Source organism: Notechis scutatus, chromosome 2 (assembly GCF_049901735.1).
Source record: "Notechis scutatus isolate UNSWTSFEM ecotype Mainland chromosome 2, rNotScu1.2, whole genome shotgun sequence".
NCBI lineage: Eukaryota > Metazoa > Chordata > Lepidosauria > Squamata > Elapidae > Notechis > Notechis scutatus.
This window is the reverse complement of record NC_142010.1, coordinates 247,603,223-247,623,588: the sequence shown is the minus strand read 5'-3', so window position 1 is coordinate 247,623,588 and position 20,366 is coordinate 247,603,223. Positions and strand designations below refer to the sequence as shown.

At 39.5% G+C, this 20,366-nt stretch overlaps 1 protein-coding gene across 2 annotated transcripts in view; it reads right to left on the bottom strand.

Annotated features, from left to right (window-relative positions):
* Nucleotides 1-2,225: 2,225 nt before the first annotated feature.
* The window catches only part of GDNF (glial cell derived neurotrophic factor), a 37,897-nt gene continuing 19,756 nt past the window's right edge, over nt 2,226-20,366 (bottom strand). For both annotated transcript variants that reach the window (XM_087958503.1, XM_087958504.1), the window contains exons 2-3: nt 19,645-19,842; nt 2,226-10,888 (exon numbers count right to left, since the gene is read on the bottom strand). In XM_087958503.1, coding sequence (XP_087814629.1) covers nt 10,404-10,888; nt 19,645-19,816 — 657 coding nt within the window. In that variant the 5' untranslated portion in view covers nt 19,817-19,842 and the 3' untranslated portion in view covers nt 2,226-10,403. The remainder of the gene's footprint in view (nt 10,889-19,644; nt 19,843-20,366) is intronic.

Sequence of the window (20,366 nt, the reverse complement as noted above, 5' to 3'; positions counted from 1 at the left end):
CTCTCTCTCTCCCTCCCTCCCCTCTCCCTCCCTCCCTCTCTCCCCCCACCCCACACACGAAACACATCCCTTGCCAAATAAAAACTAGAGCAAGTGCATATATCATATCACAAATCCAGGAGGCATGTGGATCATTTGAACAGGATGTTTCAGTGCTATCGTGGTTTGGATCTCTGGCTACTGCTAACACAGAAATGTTTGTACATCCCAGCCTCCAGCATTCTTACCATTAAGCTTTCCCTCTAGGCTTTAATGTGGCTGCTTCTGTTGATGGATGAAATTAGCCTCTGTAGTAACTGGAATAGGATGTGCAAAAGATGTGGTGTTGCAATATAAATGACTTTTATCCTTCGAGTTGTTCTGACCTATTCTGAAATATGGCCTCTCTAAGTATAAAAAGAACCCGCTCATGGGTAGGTTGGAATTTAATTATTATTTTAATTTGGGAAGAACGGTGGGCAAGTTGACAGCTTTGCTCAAGAACAAGATGGGAGGAATGAGATATATAAAAAAGGACAGGAAAAAAGACAGCCCCAGAAAGGAATACTCAAAGATGGTATGATAATAGATGGGGCATTGTGCTGGCAGACTAGCCATTTTTTTTTTCATTAAAGCACTAGACATTTAATGTGTATGAGAGAGAATATAAACCCCAAAAGGCATAAGCATCAGATGGGATCAAAATCAGTGAATTAGCGCAGTGTTTCTCAACCTCAGGAACTTTAAGATTTTATTTATTTATTTATTTATTTTGTCAAGCAATTATAAGATAATAGGTGTAAGTAAAAACATAATTATGAATACATGGATACATATAAGAAAAATAAAAGAAGCAATAGGACAGGGATGGTAGGCATGTTGGTGCGCTTATGCACATCCCTTATAGACCTCTTAGGAAAGGGGTGAGGTCAATAGTAGACAGTCTAAGGTTAAAGTTTTTGGGGTTTGGGGAAGAACCCACAGAGTCAGGTAGAGTATTCCAGACATTGACCACTCTGTTGCTGAAGTCGCATTTCCTGCAATCAAGTTTGGTGTGATTAACCTTGAGTTTGTATCTATTGTGTGGTCTTGTGTTGTTATGGTTGAAGCTGAAGTATTCATTGACAGGTAGGACATTGCAATGTATGATTTTATATACTCTACTTAGATCAGACCGAAGGCGGTTTGGTTCTTGGTTTTCTAGGTCTAGAAATTCAAGTCTGGTGGCATAAGGATATATGGATATATTGAAGTCCACACATTGAGGTCCACACATTGAGGTTGAGGTGGTGAACAGAACATTGGGATGCAAGCCACTGAGGCTTTCACGGTGACACTTCACCTGCCATCCTGTCAATTTTTTAAAATAAAATTTTATTTGTATTTTACAAAAAAAAACCTAACAAGAACTAATATTCGATTCTTCTGCATTCACCCATGGACATGAAACAAAAAGGGACATAGTCTCCATTCAGGCAGAGGGCTTCCGTTAAACCTCCAATTTAGAATTAGAATTGCCAACGGTTTCCTTTCACAAGGTCCTCTTTAATAGCTCCAGGTTTTCTCCATGTTGAAAGGCATTCCATTTGTTAAATTTTGGCAGGGGAGTTTGGTGTAAAAACTATTCAGTGGGGTCTTATATCACTTTTTAAAAAATATTTTTCTATATCTTTACCTTTGGAAAATTCAAATTTAGGAGGAGAGAAAGGATTCTCCTAAAACATGTATTGCTACAGTCAGTCAATCACATGTGATTGGTGAAATGTCTTGATGAGTCCCAAGAGTCTCATGAATTGTTGTTTTTTATCTTTCACATGTGCTTCAACTAGCTGAGTGTACACAAGTATGTAGAACAAGGCCAGTTGCTGTTCAGAGGCAGAATTGCTTTATATTGCCTAAGAAATCAGCCATCGGTCATGTATGTAAGGGACCCCCAGAGCAACAAATCCCCTCAGCTAATATACGTCTGATTCCCAATAAGGTGATCTCGTACTGAACCAGAGCATCTGCAGGGAGAGGTTAAAAAAAAACCTCAAGATGGCACCCACAACCATGTGATCCAAGCTCTGTATGAGTGATGTCACAGGAAAAAGGGTGGAGCATAAATTGTGCAAGTGCAGCCACCATCTTGACTTTTTTCGAGGGGGACAACCCAAAGCCTTACCTGCCTTTGAGATTCTGTTCCAAAAAGTCAGGAGACAAAAGCCATCTTTAAAGTTGTGCAACAATGACAATTAATTACCTCATAACAATAGAAAGAAGCTTTATTTCATAAAAAGTTTATAAAATGCATATTGTACAAAAATAAAGTCTGTAGAGAACTTTGCTTGACACAAACGGCTGAGACGTCAATTGGAGGTGAAGTAAAAATCCCCAATAATAACAATTATGTTTTATTTATTTATTTATTTTCAATTCTTATTTCCAGAATGGGCAAAAATCACAAACTTTACCTTTTTGGTTTGTTAGCATTAAGCTGCTATTAACAGGTGAAAAGGGCTGGGGAACAGGCTGAGGGGAAACTACTGGTTGCTGAAAGAGGCTCACAGCAAAGGTGAACTGATTCCTGTAAAGGTGCTTGAATGCTTCATGAGAAGAAATGGAACCTGTTGCCCTGGTTGGTTTGGATCAGGGGTGGGATTCTACCGGTTCAGACTGGTTCATGCAAACCGGTAGTTACAGCAGTGATTTGGCCCCACCCACCTGCACCTGCCCTAGTCTGTCCTTTATTTCTGGGATTTTCAGCTCAGCTGATCAGCGCAGCACAGAGGATTGCCACGCCTCAGCTGACTTACTCACCAGGGCTGCAGTAGAAGGTAAGTATTAGAGTGCGCATTCACTGAATCGGTTGTTACACCGGTTGAATCCCACCCCTGGTTTGGATGAATATTCTGAGGGTATCATTTTGCCTTCTGCAGGCTTCCCTGTCTGAAAAGATAACTGTACTCATGCATACAGAAAAGCTTGAGAATAGGAACTATGATGTTCTTACATCATCAAATCCATTAGATTTTTCCAATTGATGACCACATAGTACCATATTATGATTAAGGATAAACCAGTCATAAAACTACAACATATCCTAAATATGACAGCCAATTGTTCAGAATACGTACCAGCCGAATTTATGCCTTGCTTATTTATCTTACAGGGAACACAATGAGGTTCATGCATTGCACTAAACCATAAACCCTGGTTTTGACATAGCAGTTAGATACCTTCACAAAAGCCAAAACTCATTATGGCTTAATACAAGATGTGAAACTGCTATTGGTCCTGATTTGCCAGAAGCAATCAAGATTTAACAGACTGATGGATTGTAATGCAGCCTATTTGGGAATATTCCTTCTATGTTAAAATTCAGATTGTGGAAACTCATTAAAGGATAAACTTTCATTCAGTCTTGTATCCTGTCATGTGACCATTCTACCACTATTCCTTCATCATTTTTTTCTCCTTTTGGATAAAATCCAGTAAAATTCCTTTTGTTTCAGTGGGAATATTAAACAAATGTTTAAATCCTTTCTATGAAAGCCAGACTTACAGGAAACATCAAAGGTTCACTGGAAAGGAAATTAAAACTGGAAGTAAATGTGACAATAATTCTAGCTGAAAGAGTCTTAGGTTGCTCTCTGGAGTAAGTCCTATTGAAGGTAATCAGTTTTACCTCTGAGTAGATAGGCATTGATGCTGATAATATTTATTTAGATGTGGAAATATAGGGTAGCAGCTGGCTATGTTATCGTAGCTCAATAGTTTCGACTTCAGTGAATCTTGATCCTTACCAGCATAGCTGCCAGTTTGACACTCCTGCCTTAGAACATAGGACAACTCTGTTGGAAGGGACCTTGGAAGTGTTCTAGTCCAACCCCACCCAAACAGGAAACCCTATAATATTTCAGACAAATAACTGTCCAATCTTTTCTTACAAACCTCCAGTGTTGGAGTACCCACAACTTCTGGAGGCAAGTTGTTCCACTAAATTTTCTAATTAATTCTTAATTATTATTAATTGTAGGTGAAACCACAACTGGGAGCATTCTCACATTGTTCTAACCCATTATATCAAGGAAACCCGTTTCTTTTCTCCAGTAGACCTGGCATTTTATAAGTCAAAATATCTGGATGCTTCTACACTGCCTCCGTCTATGCTAACCTATAGGGCTATGGATGCTTCAAAAAGTATACCAGAGAAGAACCTTGCACATCTGCACAAGTATGAATGCAGGACTCTCTGCTAGACAGTAAGGCAGCTCACAGTTGTTCAGGTTAATACCTAAACTTGAAGAAAAGTTGCAGCTGCTTTAAGAATCACGTAAGTCAACTCCTTAAAGCAATGAGATTGTTCTCTAGAGGCCTGCTGGGGGTGGGGTGGGGAAGAAAACTTTTTAGCAAATAGCAGAGAGCTGTCAAGCTTGTGCAAGAAGTCTGAAGCCCCTTCTCTGAATCATTTTGGAAGCAGGTGCAGCCCTTTTAAACAATTAAAACTAGGGGTATGTTCCTTTTCATTTTAACTGGGGATGCTGCTGAACACAGGAGAATATATCTCTAAAATGAGCATGGATAACAACAGCCGCACAAATTTCTGGAGCAACAGGATAAAAAGTGGCTTCAAGATGAGCATTAGGCAGGCACGTGAGATGTAATCCATAGAAAGGTCAACATCCCTAGGACAAAATCAAAATATTTTGCTGGAAGCTTTAGAAACCTTTTCCCAAATGGATGGAACACATTCTCGATGACAGAGATATACTGAACTGCTGGCTTAAATCCCACTCAGATCCCATTCTTGCAATAGATATTTCTCAGATGCAAAGGCCGCATGAATGAAGTGTATGCACAGCACAGCAAAATTACTTATCAACATTTCCAAAAACAAAGTGCTTGGAATTATTTTTAAAATAATTCTCATATACCCACTCCAAGGAAATTAATTGAAGTTAAATCTATTTTATTTCAATAGAATACTAATGTGATGGGCTTGGGAATATATTCCATTGATTTCAGAAATCTTATTTTCAATGTTAATATGAATAGAGTTATAGCCCAGGATATGATATACGGTATATTCTCTGAATTACAGTCACTTATGTTTATTGGAGACCAATTGTATAAAAAAAATAAGAGTCAAAAAGAGATAGAAATTGCACTTAAAATATTTGGATGAAAATTATAGTGTTCCCGTGTCTGTAGTACATTTGCAATGGTAGCAGACATGAAAAAACTAATATTTGCAGGTTTTAGTCAAAGTTTCAATAGCATCCATGATAATGTAATCAAAGTTCCACCTGTATTTTTATGTGCATACATGATATGCATAAAAAACAGGTGGGACTTGGAACCCACTATTGTGGCTGCCACCTTGAGGACATCTCTGCACACAAATGAATCAATTCTTCTGTATTTGCTTTCTGGTGGAAAAAATAAGGCTACATTTTGATGAAATTTTGTTTATGGATTAATTGGTGTTGAGTGCAATTTTTATTTTATTTTCATTATTACATAATCCACATGTGCTCTGTAGTTTTTGGCAGAATGAGATAACATGGCTTTCTTTTCTCTTTGGTCTTTATCTTATCAAGTGCTGATAATTTTTTTTCAAATTCCACATTAATTATTTTCTACGTGTTATGGTGTTGCAAATCCAATAAATATTCTACCTACTACATCAAAGAAATAACTGTTGAATTCTGTCAGGCAGTTAAAAGACACTGACTCTCTTTCTTTTTGGAAGAAACCTCTGAACACTGTAGGACTGGGGGAAATTTTCTTTTGGACTGTCTCCACATGGCAGATTTAAGAGGGGGATTGTAGAAGTTCCTAGCTATCTCACCTTGGTAAACGATACATATTGAAACATGGGTCTTCCTTGCCTCCATAGTTCAATTGTATGAAGGTAGGATTGGCAGATAGCTCAAGTAGGAAATGGTGAGCATAAAGTTATGTGTCCCAAGAAGCCACAAGTAATCATCCTATAAGATAATATATTACATGAAAAAAATAAAGGTGTGGCAGGGAGAATGGAAAGTTTAATCCAAGAATATATTAAGATTCATAAAGTTCCTATATCTCAGTATGTCTATGGAGATTTTCAGTCTTCCAGGTCATGGTTGTCCCAAAGATGCTTTTTCAAAAACCAACTGGAATTTGTTTTTCCTTGAAGATGTTTCACTTCTCATCCAAGAAACTTCTTCAATTCTCATACATTGCACTTCTGAACTGAAGAAGCTTCTTCTTGGATGAAAAGCTAAATGTCTTCAAGGGGAAACAAACTTCAGTTGCCCTTAAAAAAGCACCTTTGGGATGATTATATCTCAGTAGTAATATGGTAGGCAATAGCAGCAGAAATAGCAAACCAGCTTCAAACATGTAAGATCTTCATTTTCATTTCCTGGGACCTCTGCTTTAAGAACATTAAATTAGAACACTGGGAGATAAAACTCTTTTTAGCTATTGTCAGTCAGAATCAAAAGGCAGGACAAAAGGATCTGGCTTATTATGAACTATTGTCATAAGTAATAAAGATTCTAAAATTTGCACAATTTAATCCCTCCCCCCCATGCTACTCTTTAAAAACAAGGAGAGCTCCATTAGAAACGTTGATTAAATTCCTAGGTGTATTTAAACAACGTTTTAGCAGCTTAAGACCAATACTAGGAACTAACATCTGCCAAAGACTACAGAAATACTATATAACTACTTTTTCATAATGGGTGAAATGTTCAGATACTATGAATATGTTTCCAGGTATAAAATGCTCTTGATCAATAATATGCAAGGATGTAAAATGCTTCTTAGGAGAAGAGTTTGATATAAGCATCCCAAGAAACATTATGTTCCATCTGAAGCAGAAACAATGTAGAAAATTAAGAATCACCGAATTGGGCACTATCAAATATTGTTCACTTCATTGAGACAGCATTAAACAAATGCTTAACTTCCTTGTCTAAATGGCCAATGACTAAGCCTTTGCTGCAATGGGTTTGCCTCAGCTCTAAGTCCCTTTCAAATAGATACTTGTATAGTTGTTATTTTAGGGACTATGTCAAGCTTGGTCATCCAACAATTTGTATGCAGATTTCCACTGAAATGCACTTCAGATAATTTAAAAGAACATCGTATTAAAAATGTATGCATGCATGCAGATGTTCATCTAGTGCAGTGCTTCTCAACCTTAGCAACTTTAAGAAAGGTAGACTTCAATTCCCAGAATTCCCCAGCCAGCCGGCTGGGGAATTCTGGGAGTTGAAGTCCACCTTTCTTAAAGTTGCCAAGGTTGAGAAATTCTGATCTACTGCATACAACAGTTTGCATCAGTTGACCCAATGGCTTCTTATTGGAAATAATGGTTTTTGAAATGAATATAGTTCAGTTGTTTGAAAGCCATCACTAAGTTATTATTTCAAATAGCTCATCTTTGATGGTCTCCAATCACTTTCCTATGCTGAATGAGGCCAAGGAAAAGACACCTCAAAATTAAACCCATTAAGATCTGACAGAATATTCATCTATCAGAATATTCTTGATATTTTCTGGTCTTTATGGTACTTTGCCTCTCCTCACCTTCAAAGGTAACAAAGTATGACATCTCTTCTGACCTCAACCCTTCCCAACAACATTGTCAGAAGTTAAGGACTCTTCAAATGTTCCACTAGTTAAAGAAGATCAATGATAAAACATATTGCAATGAGTATGATGAAGTACTATCCAATTGGGCTTCCATGATTTTTGTTCAAATGGTAAAGTAAGTGATTTTTTAAAAAACAATAACAACAACAACAGTTTGCTTTTCTTATATGAATTCTTAATACTTTTTTTAAAAAAAAAAGAAAAACGATATACCTTGATCCCAGCATTACTATCCCATTGTAACTTTGGCACCTCTTTAGAAGAAAGAAGCTTTAATAAATAATGAAACTGAAACTCATGTCTGAACCATAATAAATAATAATAATAACTTAAATCTCAATAAATATTTTCTCTAGATTTGACTTTAAACAGGATGCATTGCATCAAGTAGTCTTTCTTTTCACTCACGATGACCGCAAATAAAAAATGTAGTTCAAATGTAGTAAGTGACCTTCTTTAAACCATTAAAAGATCCACATTTTTTTTTTAAAATGGCATTTTGCTAGACAGGTGATTAAAAACACAGCCTGCTATGTTGAGAAACAGAAAGGGTAATATCTCTCTCCCCCTCCAACATTAATCCTTTTTCAGTTACATTCTAAATTAGTTAGCTTTTAGAAATCCTCCATCTTTTTCATAATCATGTGTTTAGAATTTAGCAATATAATTAAAAGTTGAGCTTGACTTCTTTCCCATATAGGTACTCCTTGACTTACATTCACCATCGAGACCAGAAGTTCTGTTGCTAAGCAAGATGATCCATTAAGTAAGCCCCACTCAATTTTACAACCTTTTCTGTCATGGTTATTAAGCAAATTACTCCAGTTATTAAGTGAATCGCACGATTCAGTGAATCCGGCTTCACCTATCAACTTTGCTTGTTGGCAGCCAGCTGGGAAGGTGATCACAGATGGTGATCTCCTGACCTCAGAATACTGCAGCGGTCGTAAATACAGTTGATGCCAGTTGCCAAGCACCTGAATTTTGATCACAGGATCATGGGGATAATGCAATGGTCATAAGTGTGAGGATCACTTGTAAGGCCCCTTTTTCAGGTCGATAACTTCACATGGTTGGCACATGAATGATTGTTAATTGAGGGCTACCTGTATATAAAAATATGGAATTGCTTTCGATTTACAGCTAGTCCTCAAATTACGACCACAATTCAGCCCAAAATTTCTGTTGCTAAGTGAAACATTTGTTAAGTGAGTTTGCCCCATTTTTTTTTTACTTTTCTTGTGACAGTTGTTAAGTAAATCGGGGCATTTATTAAGCCAATAACATGGTTGTTAAGTGAATCTGGCTTCCCCATAGACTTCTCTTGACAGAAGGGTCACGAAAGCTGATCCCATAACCCTGGGACATTGCAACCATCATATATATGAGTCAGTTAACATTAATTTTGATTCGTGTGACCAGGGGGATGTTGCAAAGGTTGTAAGTGTGAAAAGCGGTCCTAAGTCACTTTTTTCAGTGCCGTTGTAACTTTGAACTTTGGCCCCTAAACGAACTCTTGTAAGTCGAGGATTACTTGTATATGTAGCTCTACTTGAAGCTTTGTAACTAGGGGATTCTGTTGTGAGTCTACTTTCTGACCGATTGGTATGGGTAAAATAGTTCTGCGTTATTCATAAGGCACAGGAACAGAAGCTGATTATTAGCTTTACATCACAGAAAAGAGGGATGTTGTGATGTACAATTTAGCTAAGTGGTCTGTAGATCAAGGGCAGAATTTCAAGTTCAGATTTCCATGAAGGATTTCTAAAAGAGATCATTAGCAATGGAAGACAAAGGTCTACCCTAACTAGGCTTTCCAAGTATCAAAAAAGTGCTGAGTGAATTGTTGGGAATTGTCCGTTCTCAAGCTGGGAAAATTTAGCCAGCAATTTGTATGAACGGCAAGTTCTGCTAGGATAATTTCCTCCTTCCATCAAGTGTGTTTTATCCATTATCACCTCTCTATATATTCCACTCTTGCATCTCAAATATCCTGATAAATTCCTCAGGATTGCTCAGACAGTTGGCCTTCCTCAACCTGGGATCTCAGTTTTCAGAATGCTTCAGCCAGTATGGCCATTATGAAATAATTCTGGAAACCCAGTCCATATTGACTGGAGGATGCAAGGTTAGGGAAGGTTTGAAAGATCAGAGGGGAGAGATTAACAAGAGCAAAATCATGGCTAGGGCTGGGTAACCAAAGCACAGTTCCTTTTTAACGTGCATCAGACATGCATGAAAAGGGTTGGAACTCCAGCCATCTGATCATGGTGGCCATTCTGACATTGTTGACACTGTCCCCCACTCCCAGAAGCCCCTGCAGCTGATCATGAAACACGTTCTTCTCAATATGAAAGACAGATTATGCCTCCAGATCGGGATGAAGGCCTACTACATTAGTTTAACTTCAATTTGGAGGTGGGGGGGAGAGAGAAAACAAAGAAGGAAAGGAGCTTGTATTGATAAGCACCTGTTCGACCAAGTTTTGCCAATGGTGGATCACCTCAAAACCAGTGGTGTAAAGTAATTCCCATTCATCCTGGATCTCAGCCCCTGAGCATTGATGTCTATTTGCCTTCCTGTAGAAACCAAAAGCTCCATCATGTTGTAGCTTCACCAGTTATCCCGTGCTGGATTTCCATCAACCAGGCTCCCACAGCTGTTGTTCTCCTGTATGCTTGGTCCTCTTCCTTCATCTGAAGCCAACTTTTTCTTTCCTCAGGAGCCTTGGTCCCCTTCGTTGCCCATTTTAGCAGGAATGCAATATCATAGCCATGTCCAAACACACAAGGACATCAAACGCACCCACATTTTTTAGCGGAATGTTTCCTCAGTATGTGATAAGTTGATAGGTCATCGTCCAAAAACGAAACGTCATCATCATAAGCAATGGGTCTGCAACAAGGCTGTGGCCTGATTTTGTCACTGACCAACTTTTTATTTTGGGTTAAATTGTTTAGAATTTGGTCATACAGGGTTACAGCAGTCTCGCACGAACCACTACAATAACGGAAAATCAATTCTTCTTTGGTAGTGTATCCCAAACCCAAGTCAGTCACATTTAAGTGAATCTCACTTAAGACACAATCCCGAGATTTGAGCCTTTGAGCTCTCCGTCCTTTCCTGTGGTTGGAATTATTGTTCCTTCCTGCATTTTGCCGGTTTCTTTCCCGTTTGGAGAAACGTGGTTTATCTGGTGACCTCTTTAGTCTTTTTAAAGTGGTTTGAATAAAATCCATCACATCCTCAAGTTGGCTGGGATAATCCACAAGTATATTAGCTGTTTGGAAAAGGAGAAAAACAATTTGTCAAATGATTACGTATCCATCTTATTTCACATGGAGAAAATTACTGAAATTACTTACTGAAATTTCTAGCAGGCATATGGTTAAATCTGGGAGTGACAACTGCATATGTTAAAGGCTACAAAATTCAATTTTTTAAAATTTATATATTACTGGATTTATTACTGGACCCAACTCAACAATGAGACTCTGAGTGATACACTAACAAAACACAAGCCATAAACCAAACAAGAACCATAGTGTGAAAAGAGATATTGTACAATAGATAAATATGACATACAGAATATAAAATGATGACCAGTAAACAACCCAAAGGAAACTCTGCTCATCTGGACCCAAATTATTCCATGATCATGCCAGTTTAATAAAATGTATGTTCTATAGGCATGTATTCAAAATTCACAAGGATTAATACATCAATTAATAAATCAAGGCAAGAAAATTCATTGCTGCCTTCTTCTTTTAGGTACAGACATTATATAAGGTGATTGTGAAAATTCCAACATTACTTCTGATGTTTAAAGAAGTCCATAGGACAGACTAACCTATTTAATACATATCCATTGGTTGACTAAGTGTTTCCATGGAAAACTAGATTAAGTGAAATATTAGATTGTGATGTATTCTCACAGCACCTAGTCACTCTTGAACAGACAGAAAACTTCCTTAACTTGATATTCCCAATGCATTGGAGTACAACTGTAATTTCTATCCAGGGGGACCACTGGGAATTATGAAAGTGGTGATCTGATACATTTGGAGGGTTCAGATTACAGAAAATTGTTCTATTCCTTGTCTATGACACTCTATAAGTTGCCTATTCATCGTTCTATTCCATTTCCACAACTGTCTGAGCATTGTTATCCACCTTTTATGGTAAAAATGAGCACAAATTACAGCTGGAAGAGAAGGACATTTTTATTTGGAGCATGGCAATGACACAGTGAATAGGATTGAAACGTTGGTCTTCAAATTTATTCAGGATGGGTTTACATAAAAAAAAAAATGCATTAAGCCTCAAAATATAACAGAAAGATAACAGATAATCAGAGTTGGAAGGGACCTTGTAGGTCATCTAGTCCAACCCCCCACCCAAGCGGGAGACCCTACACCATTTCTGACAGATGGCAGTTCTCACTGTCAGAAAGTTTCTCCTTATTTCCAGATTAAATCTCTCCTTGTTCAGTTTCCATCTAACAGTTTCCATATAACCGATTACTTTTAAAGTTTGAAAATAACTAGTCCAAAGAAAAACAGGTCTTCAGGCCACATCTAACCCATGATTCATAGGATTACCATGCCTGATTTACTGGAAAACATCTGCCTGGATTCAAGCCACTTTCAATCTATCTCTGTGTGAATGCATCTCCTCCTTTGAGTGACACTTGCCCTGGAGAATCGCATCATAGATATCATCCCCTCAACAAATATTCTTATCCAATTCTAGAAAAATTGGTACCATTCAAAGACTGAGTGCAATGATTAGGAATTCTGGTAGTCGTAATCAACAATAATGAAGATAACCCTGATATATACAGAAAGTATGGAAGCAAGCAAACAACTGAACTGTTTGAAGAATGAGTAAGAAAGTTGACCTTGACATAAATTTGCTGCCATAAGTCATCAAAGCAAGGAGGAGAAAAAGGTAGCTTAAATCTTAACCAAGCAGAAAGTATGCAGAGGTGGATCAGATAGACTCCTCCCTAATTCACATGGGTATAAGGAGGGAGAGGAAATACTTCCCAATTAGATTTCCAAGGTTCTGTTATTATATCCCATGTCAAAAGAGTTTTAGCCTGCCTGTAGAGTTGATTTCTTGGTCTGATCTACATAATGGGCTTGTATAAAACTAAGTTATTCCAAATATTCCAGCCTGCTTTCCAGGCATGGCAGTGACTGAGAAGTCATCTGAATTGACAAGTTAGAACCAGAAGATTGTAGAATTGGGAGGGACTACAAGGCTTATCTAGTCAAACCCTCTGCAACATGTAGCAAAACCAATTAAATCATCCATGGAAGGTAAGTATCCAGCCTTTTGTTATTTTTTTTTAAAAAAAACTTCCACAGATGGAGAACCAACAAACTCCTTAGGTGAACTATTCCTGCTGCTTACATCCAGATTAAGAAAGCACTTCCTTACAAAATGCACAAGCTTTGGAGGAAATGGAAGCATGTTCACCAACGATGGATGATGTATTAACAATGCTAAGGAAAAACAAACTTTGAATGAATCAAACAGTCCTTGTTGGCTTACCAAACTAGAAAAGACAGCTGGCCAGCAATCCTTCCTATAATATAAACTAGTCCTGTATTTCTTTTTCAGCAAGGTGAAAGATTGCATCCAATTTCTGAGACACTGAAAAAAATAAGCAGCACAGCCTATTTATTCGGTGATATTTTTGTGCCTGGAGACCATCTACGACAAGGGTGTCAAACTCAAGGTTCATGGGCTGCAGATCTGGCCCATAGGGCCACCCCGAAAACAGCGAGGGACCAGCCCGCGGTGCCTCTGCCAGTAAAAATGGAGCTCAGGAGGGCTATGCGCGGTCCTCCAAGCTCTGTTTTCTGCTGCAATGGCCTCCTGCAACCCTCTGCCAGCAAAAACGGAGCCCAGGAAGGCTCTGTTTTTGCTCGCAGAGTGTCGGACCACCACAAGTGCTCCAGACTCAAGTGACGTCCAGCTGGCCACACCCACCCTGGCCAGCCCCTCCCCTAAGGTCAAACACAATCCTGATGCTGCCCTCAATGAAATTTGAGTTCGACACCCCTGATCTACGAGATCTCATGCCAGGACTCAAGTGGGAAGAGGAAAAACCAAGAAGCCCTTTCTTTGAACCTTCATGTACAGTCAGGCTGTTCATGTGTAGTTTTGCACTAGCTTGTAAACTGACAGGTTTTGCTTCTGTCTAGTCTAGCCTTGAGCTGTACGGAGGCAAATACTAATTGGGTGAGGAATTATCAGCCTGTAGGTGCAATGCAAGCAGTTTCTTCTATCAATCCAGCTAGTAGGTTGTTAGAGAATCAGCAACTATACCAATCCGCTATTTGGGAAAGAAAAAGAACTGATTTTTATATTGAACAGCTGATTTGCCACAACTGTGCAGGGTTGCTTGAAGGAATGGTGCCACATTTGCTGCCATTTGTATTGTTTTACAAGGGAGGCAGTTGACACAGAAAAATATGCATTTTGCTCAGGGGTGAGATTCAATTTTTTAAATAACTGGTTCTGTGGGCATGGCTCAGGTGGTGGGCGTGGCTTGGTGGTCATGTGACTGGGTAGACATGGTTTGGTGGTCATGTTATTGGCTGGGTGTGGCCAACTCAGCATCACCCACATCGAGGCAGGCATCTCCTCGCCTGGCCTCTCATGACTATGGGGATGCTGCAACAGTCGTAAGTGTGAAAAATGGTCATAAGTCACTTTTTTCAGTGCCATTGTAACTTTGAATGGTCACTCCACACAAGCAAAGTACCAGCAAAGGAGGGGGAAAAAACTCCAGAGAAGTTCCTGAGACAGGAAGTCTAGTCCTGCCAAGAATGTAATAAGGGTTAAAAGAGAGGCAGTTTCTGTAAGCAACACCAGAATGTTTCCTTCCTGCCTTCCTTACAGGATTAGGCCAGTAATTTCTTCTAATAACCAGTTCTCCGAACTGCTTAGAATGTTAATGACCAGTTCTAACGAATAGGTGCGAACAGGTAGAATCCCACCCCTGATTTTGTTATATAGTGATGTCATTTACAGCATATATTTAGCACAGGTACATAGCACAATATCGGATCCTCCTAAGTCTCCCAGAGACAATCCTTCTGTGTCTCTCTTGCATCCTCTCTTTTTCCCACAATTCTTTCCCCCTTTTCAGTCTTTTACAATAACAAGCTTGATCTTCTCCTGCTCAGCTGAATATCTACTGCTTCTTTGCTGGGGGAAGAAGAATCGGGGTCATCTGCCCACTCCTTCTCCAGCCATGAACAGCTGATCATCTCCTTCCCCCCCATGGACCTTCCTTCTCCTTTTCCAACCAGGAAATTAAGCGTGTGGGTCACACACTTCACTTCTCTCTTCAACTTTCTTCTCCAGCCACTCCGTTAATTTTATGCACAGACTTTTCCCTCTCCCTTCTCCTCCTTCCCTGCTCTATTTTTAGTCAGACTAGTAGCATGACACACAACCCCCCAGTGGAGGTGGATGACACCTCCCCCACCCCAGCTATCTAGCAGACTGAAACAATGGGACTGCTGTCTCCAAAATCTCCCCACAAAAGTCTTGGCCAGCCAGAGCAGCTCATCAGGCCTTGTGATAAGTGCAGCTTCTCTTCAAGGCCAAAACCGAGCGGCCTTTCCTCCTTTTACTCACTCCAATAGCTGGCTCATATCAGTGGAACAGCCACCATGCCAGGCCCCTGAAACCCCATGGGCCACATTATCTCTGCTTATTGAATGTAATGAGAATTTAAAAAATATTTCAGTGCAATAAATATTTACTCCTAGTTGCTTATGCCTCTGAAACAAACCAAGTCCATTTTTGTAACGCCACCGAATTATGCCCTCTGAATCATGCAAGCCAATAAATGGTATGCAGATGTGTCAATTTATACATAAGCATTGCTCAATAGTTGTTTTTATAATTAAGTAACAACTGAAATTTTTATCCAATTTCAAGGTCAATGGATTAAGTTCTGCCTGTGCAGGGAAAGAAAGATAGAAGGCCTTATATCCTTAATTGTTTGGAAAGACCCTATATAATTTCATACATAGTATATCTCTTCAACAGGAAGATTGAGAGGTTCAAAAGCATAATTTTGTGTACAGGGACAGCAGTATCATTGTGCACATGAGCAATCCATTGAAACAGCAGCTAATAGAGACAATCCCAATCCAAACCATATGTATTTTGAATCAAAACCTGCCTCAAAGCTTATATAACATTAATTAATAGTTATTCCAGTTTATGAAATATTAATTGGGAGGACAGATCAAAATAGCAATAGCACTTAGACTTATATACTGCTTCAGAGTGCTTTACAGCCCTTTACAGTGGTTTACAGAGTCAGCATATTGCACCCAACAATGGGTCCTTATTTTACCAACCTCGGAAGGATGGAAGTCAATCTTGAGCCAGTGAGAATCTGGCAATCAGCAGAGTTAACCTGCAATACTGCATTCTAACCACTGCGCCAACATGGCTCTGCCTCCCCTAGTCTTTGATGAGAGTAGCTTTTATGCTATACCGCTGTTTCATGAAGCTTGATTTTTGCTCAGTGATATATATTGACTGAGCATACCTTACATATTTAATGTATGATGTGGAGGAAGAAAGCAACTACAAATATAACTGGTTGTGGCTGACTAAAAATATCAACGACTATGTTATATCACATTTTCTAAGTTTATTCAACTTGTAAAACAAGCAGCGATAGTGTGATCAAGGGAAAGTTGAAGTTTCAGAAGATACTAAATTAATTTTAACTCATTCTCAAATTTAAACACCAAGATTAATCTAGATATAATTTTTTTTTACTAAAGCTATTTTTTGTTATTGATGAGCCTCCTTGCAAATAGTTATTTCCTAGCCCAGCTTTCACAACATTAGATTGATGTATGAAGAAAGTAATTATGATTTAAACCCTTTTACAAGGAATAACTAACAGCAATAATCATCATTGACTGGACAATGACAGTTTACTTCTGGCATTTATTGCCAGAAATTTTTATTTGTGTGTTTTCATTACACTACCATATTTCCCTAAAGCAACTGAAGAGGGATTCTAAAGACAAAGAAACCTGAGACTTTCTAGAATGTCTATTTGGGTATGAATGCCTTCATTATACAGAAAAGAATCAACAATTGAATCAACAGTCAACAACTGAAAAATTATAGTAGTTAGTGTGGTAGAAGGAAGAAAGAATGACAAAAGTTTAAACATTTTGGCTAACTTGCATCATTCCTGTGGCTTCCTTCCAAAAAAAAAGTGAAGAGGGAAACCCAGGAAAGATTCCAGTGGAAAGGCAGAAAAGGAGGAACAGACAAGGCAGAAAAGTGGAAGAATGCAGATGTGGTTTTGCATCTGTTGGAAAGATGCTGAAGAGGCAAAAATGGCTGAGAATCCCTATGTCACCAGAAAGCAACAGTTGAAGACTACTGTATAATTTGCTACAAACACAATAAAACCCACCCAAGGAGCCCAAAGGGTGGCTACAACTCATGGAGTCTATCTCATTTGCACATAAGAAGCTGCTCCTTGATCCCCTTTGTGTTACAACAGGGTGAGGCAAAGTCATTGCAAGGCATAACTATCCACAATAGTGTTTCGCAACCTTGGCAACTTTAAGATATGTGGACTTCAAGTCCCAGAATTCCCTAGCCAGCCAACAGTTCTAGAAGTTGAAGTCCACACATTTAAAAATTGCTATGGTTGAGAAACACTGATCTATAAGCTTCGCTAGGAAAGCATTATTCTATCCAGGTTTTTTGTGGAAAAAGGTAGATTGCTGCCACATAAATAATATTAAATTCTAATGCAGCACAACACTCCAGGAAACAGACACAAGGACAGGTTCATTCTCATTTATTCAGCGAATGTGGGAAAGAAAGAAAAAAGAAAGCAGGACTGTGTTTTGTTCCAGTGTTGGCACATTCAAGTCCCTACCATCTGTTGGAAGGATCACACATGGAAGGTTGAGCAAGCCATTATAGCAATATTATCTATCTCCTTCGTGTGAAGAAAGGCCTTGAAGTAAGCAGAGTTCCTGAAAGCATGAAGGAATTAAACCAGCGGTGGGATTCTACCGGTTCTGTCCACCTCTGTAGAACCGGTAGTTCTGAAGAGCAGCAGACAGAGAGCATACACAGAACCGGTTCTATGTCTGCTGCTGTTTTGGCCCACCTGCCTGCCCGGGCTCTTACCTGACCTTTATTTCCTGCTTTTTCAACCGTAGCTGCTTTGCGAGACACAGCTGCAGTTGAAAAGAAGGGGAAAAAAATGCTTTTTCAACTGCTGCGCACTTGCACGCAGTGCTGCTCAGCTGTCCTGGCAGCTCAGCAGGTCGTAAATTGCACTCGCGTGACTCGCAGAGCGACAGAACTGGTAGTTATACCGGTCGGATCCCATCCCTGAATTAAACATGCGTCACCAACTGCATGAATGTTATAGAACAGGGGTGTCAAACTCAAGGCCCATGGGCTGGATCTGGCCCACAGGGTGCTTAGATCCGGCCCGTGGGATTGTCCTGGAAATAGCGAAGGACTTGCCCGTGGTGCCTCTACCAGCAAAAACTGCCATTTTCATTGGTAGTGGGCTATCAGAACAAACTAAAAACAAAACAAAAGGAGAAATGTTTCCCCTTTTGCATTTGAGCATGCAAGAAGGGACAGGAAAGGAGATAGGGAAAGACAAGGAAAAAGAAGGGAAGATGGGAAGAGAGCAAGGAAGGAAAAATAAGGAAAAGGGAAGAAAAAGGAAAAAGGAATGAAGAGAGAAGGAAAAAGAAGAAAAGGAATGAATGAATGAAGGAAGGAAGGTGTAGTGTATTTAAATAGAGACTTCTAGGACGATGTTCCTATTGGTTAACAGAAGCAGCGATACGATTGGTTAGTAACGTTAGTACCTGATTGGCTGCCAATAGCGGCGGGAAGTTTAACTAAATGTCATTGGTTGCAAGCCATGGAGCAGCCGCTATAAAAAGGGCTGCTGCGGTTCGACTGCAGTTGAAGTTACTGTTATTATTAAAGAGCTGAATTCAACTCCGGTCTGCGAGTCTCTTTACTGGCGACAGAACAAAAGGAAGGAAGGAAGATTATAATGTGAGGGAGGGAGGGTCTCAGGGAAGTCCTGCATTAACACATGGCCATGACAGGTGCCCCTGAAACGAGTCTCGTGTCATGCTCACCATGCCCACCCCGGCCACACCCACCATGGCGATGCCTACCCTCCAGCCCTCCGAGGTCAAACACAACCGTGATGTGGCCCTCAGCGAAATCAAGTTTGACACCCCTGTTATAGAACATGGCCTTCCCTGGGTGCAGATTGCAGTACAGTCCTATTCCTTACTCTGTCCATACTTCCACGTAGATGTGAAGGGAAAGTGAATAGAAGCCCGCACTACATGCGTTCCAAGACAGTCAGCGGTATATCACCAGTGAAAATATTTCATTTCATCATGAAAATCCCTAGATTAATTTGAATTAAATTAATTTCAAGAAAATCTGACTTTCATTCCTAGGATGCAAAACTCAGTGCATGTGGGAATTGGCCCAGCTGAGTTCAGGAGGTCTTGAATAAATAAGACTAAAACCGTAAATTGTAAGGCTCTTGATCTGAAGGAAATCTCAAGGAAGCAATCTCTGCAATGTGGCTTCTACTCAACAACTTATAGAGAAGACCCAAGCTTCCTGACCAACCCAACTTGGAAAAGACTAGTTAAAAAAAAACAAAGAAGATACAGGAAGCTGATTTGCTGAAGAGCAAAGCAACAGCCACTAGCATCATACTGATTTGTAGGAAGGCCTTTCGTCTTAGTTTATCTTTGGCTATGGGGCAACAACAATGGCAAACCCTTGACTGTTTCTTCCTTAGGCCCCATCTGCCCATCCCCATCTGAGTCCCTGTTGGAAGGCACAGATGAACGGATCATCTCAAAATGAAAAGAAAAAAGAAAAGAAAAGCTGAAGGCCAGTAAGCAACGGTAAAAGAATAACAAGAAGTGGCAGCAAGAAAGTGGAATGTGTGCTTACAATCCATTTGGCCAGCGTAGGGATTCAGCAGCCTGCTGGTAGTGTGGTCTTCTTCAGCTCTTCCTAGCACTGAGCGGGCCTTTTCTGGAGGTCTCTTACCAGCGGGAAGCGGAAAGGTCGAGATCGAGTTGAGTAGCACCAGGCAGACAGTCACCAGATCCCATAAATTCATCTTAGATTCCCTTCCAGCACAAGACCCTGGCAAATGGGAGACATACATTAGTTTTCACCTCTTCTTCCCTTTGAGTGCCATCTGTCTTCATCTCCACCTCTCTTTCCTAACCTGGCCTGCCTTGCCCATCTATTGTAAATGCAACCGTTTTAATGATCGATATAATAGTAAGCACAATGCTTAGCATTTAAGTGTTTATTAATAGTGAGTCATAACTTTTATGGGTGTCTTTCATTCCAAGGCACCACAGCTCCCCCAAACAGCTGGAGTTCATGTATAAAATCAAGGGGAAACAATGATTTAAAAAAATCTGGAATGAGAATAAGAACTAGTTAATAGAATATTGGTCAAGATTCTGGAGCTCTATTTATTGTCCCTACTTTGGATCCCCAACATTTTCTGCAATGTTGTCATGGCCATAAGCCCTATTTTATTTTATTGTTATTGTTATCTCTCTCTCTCTCTCTCTCTCTCTCATCTATCTATCTATCTATCTATCTATCTATCTATCTATCTATCTATCTATCTATCTATCTATCTATCTATCTCT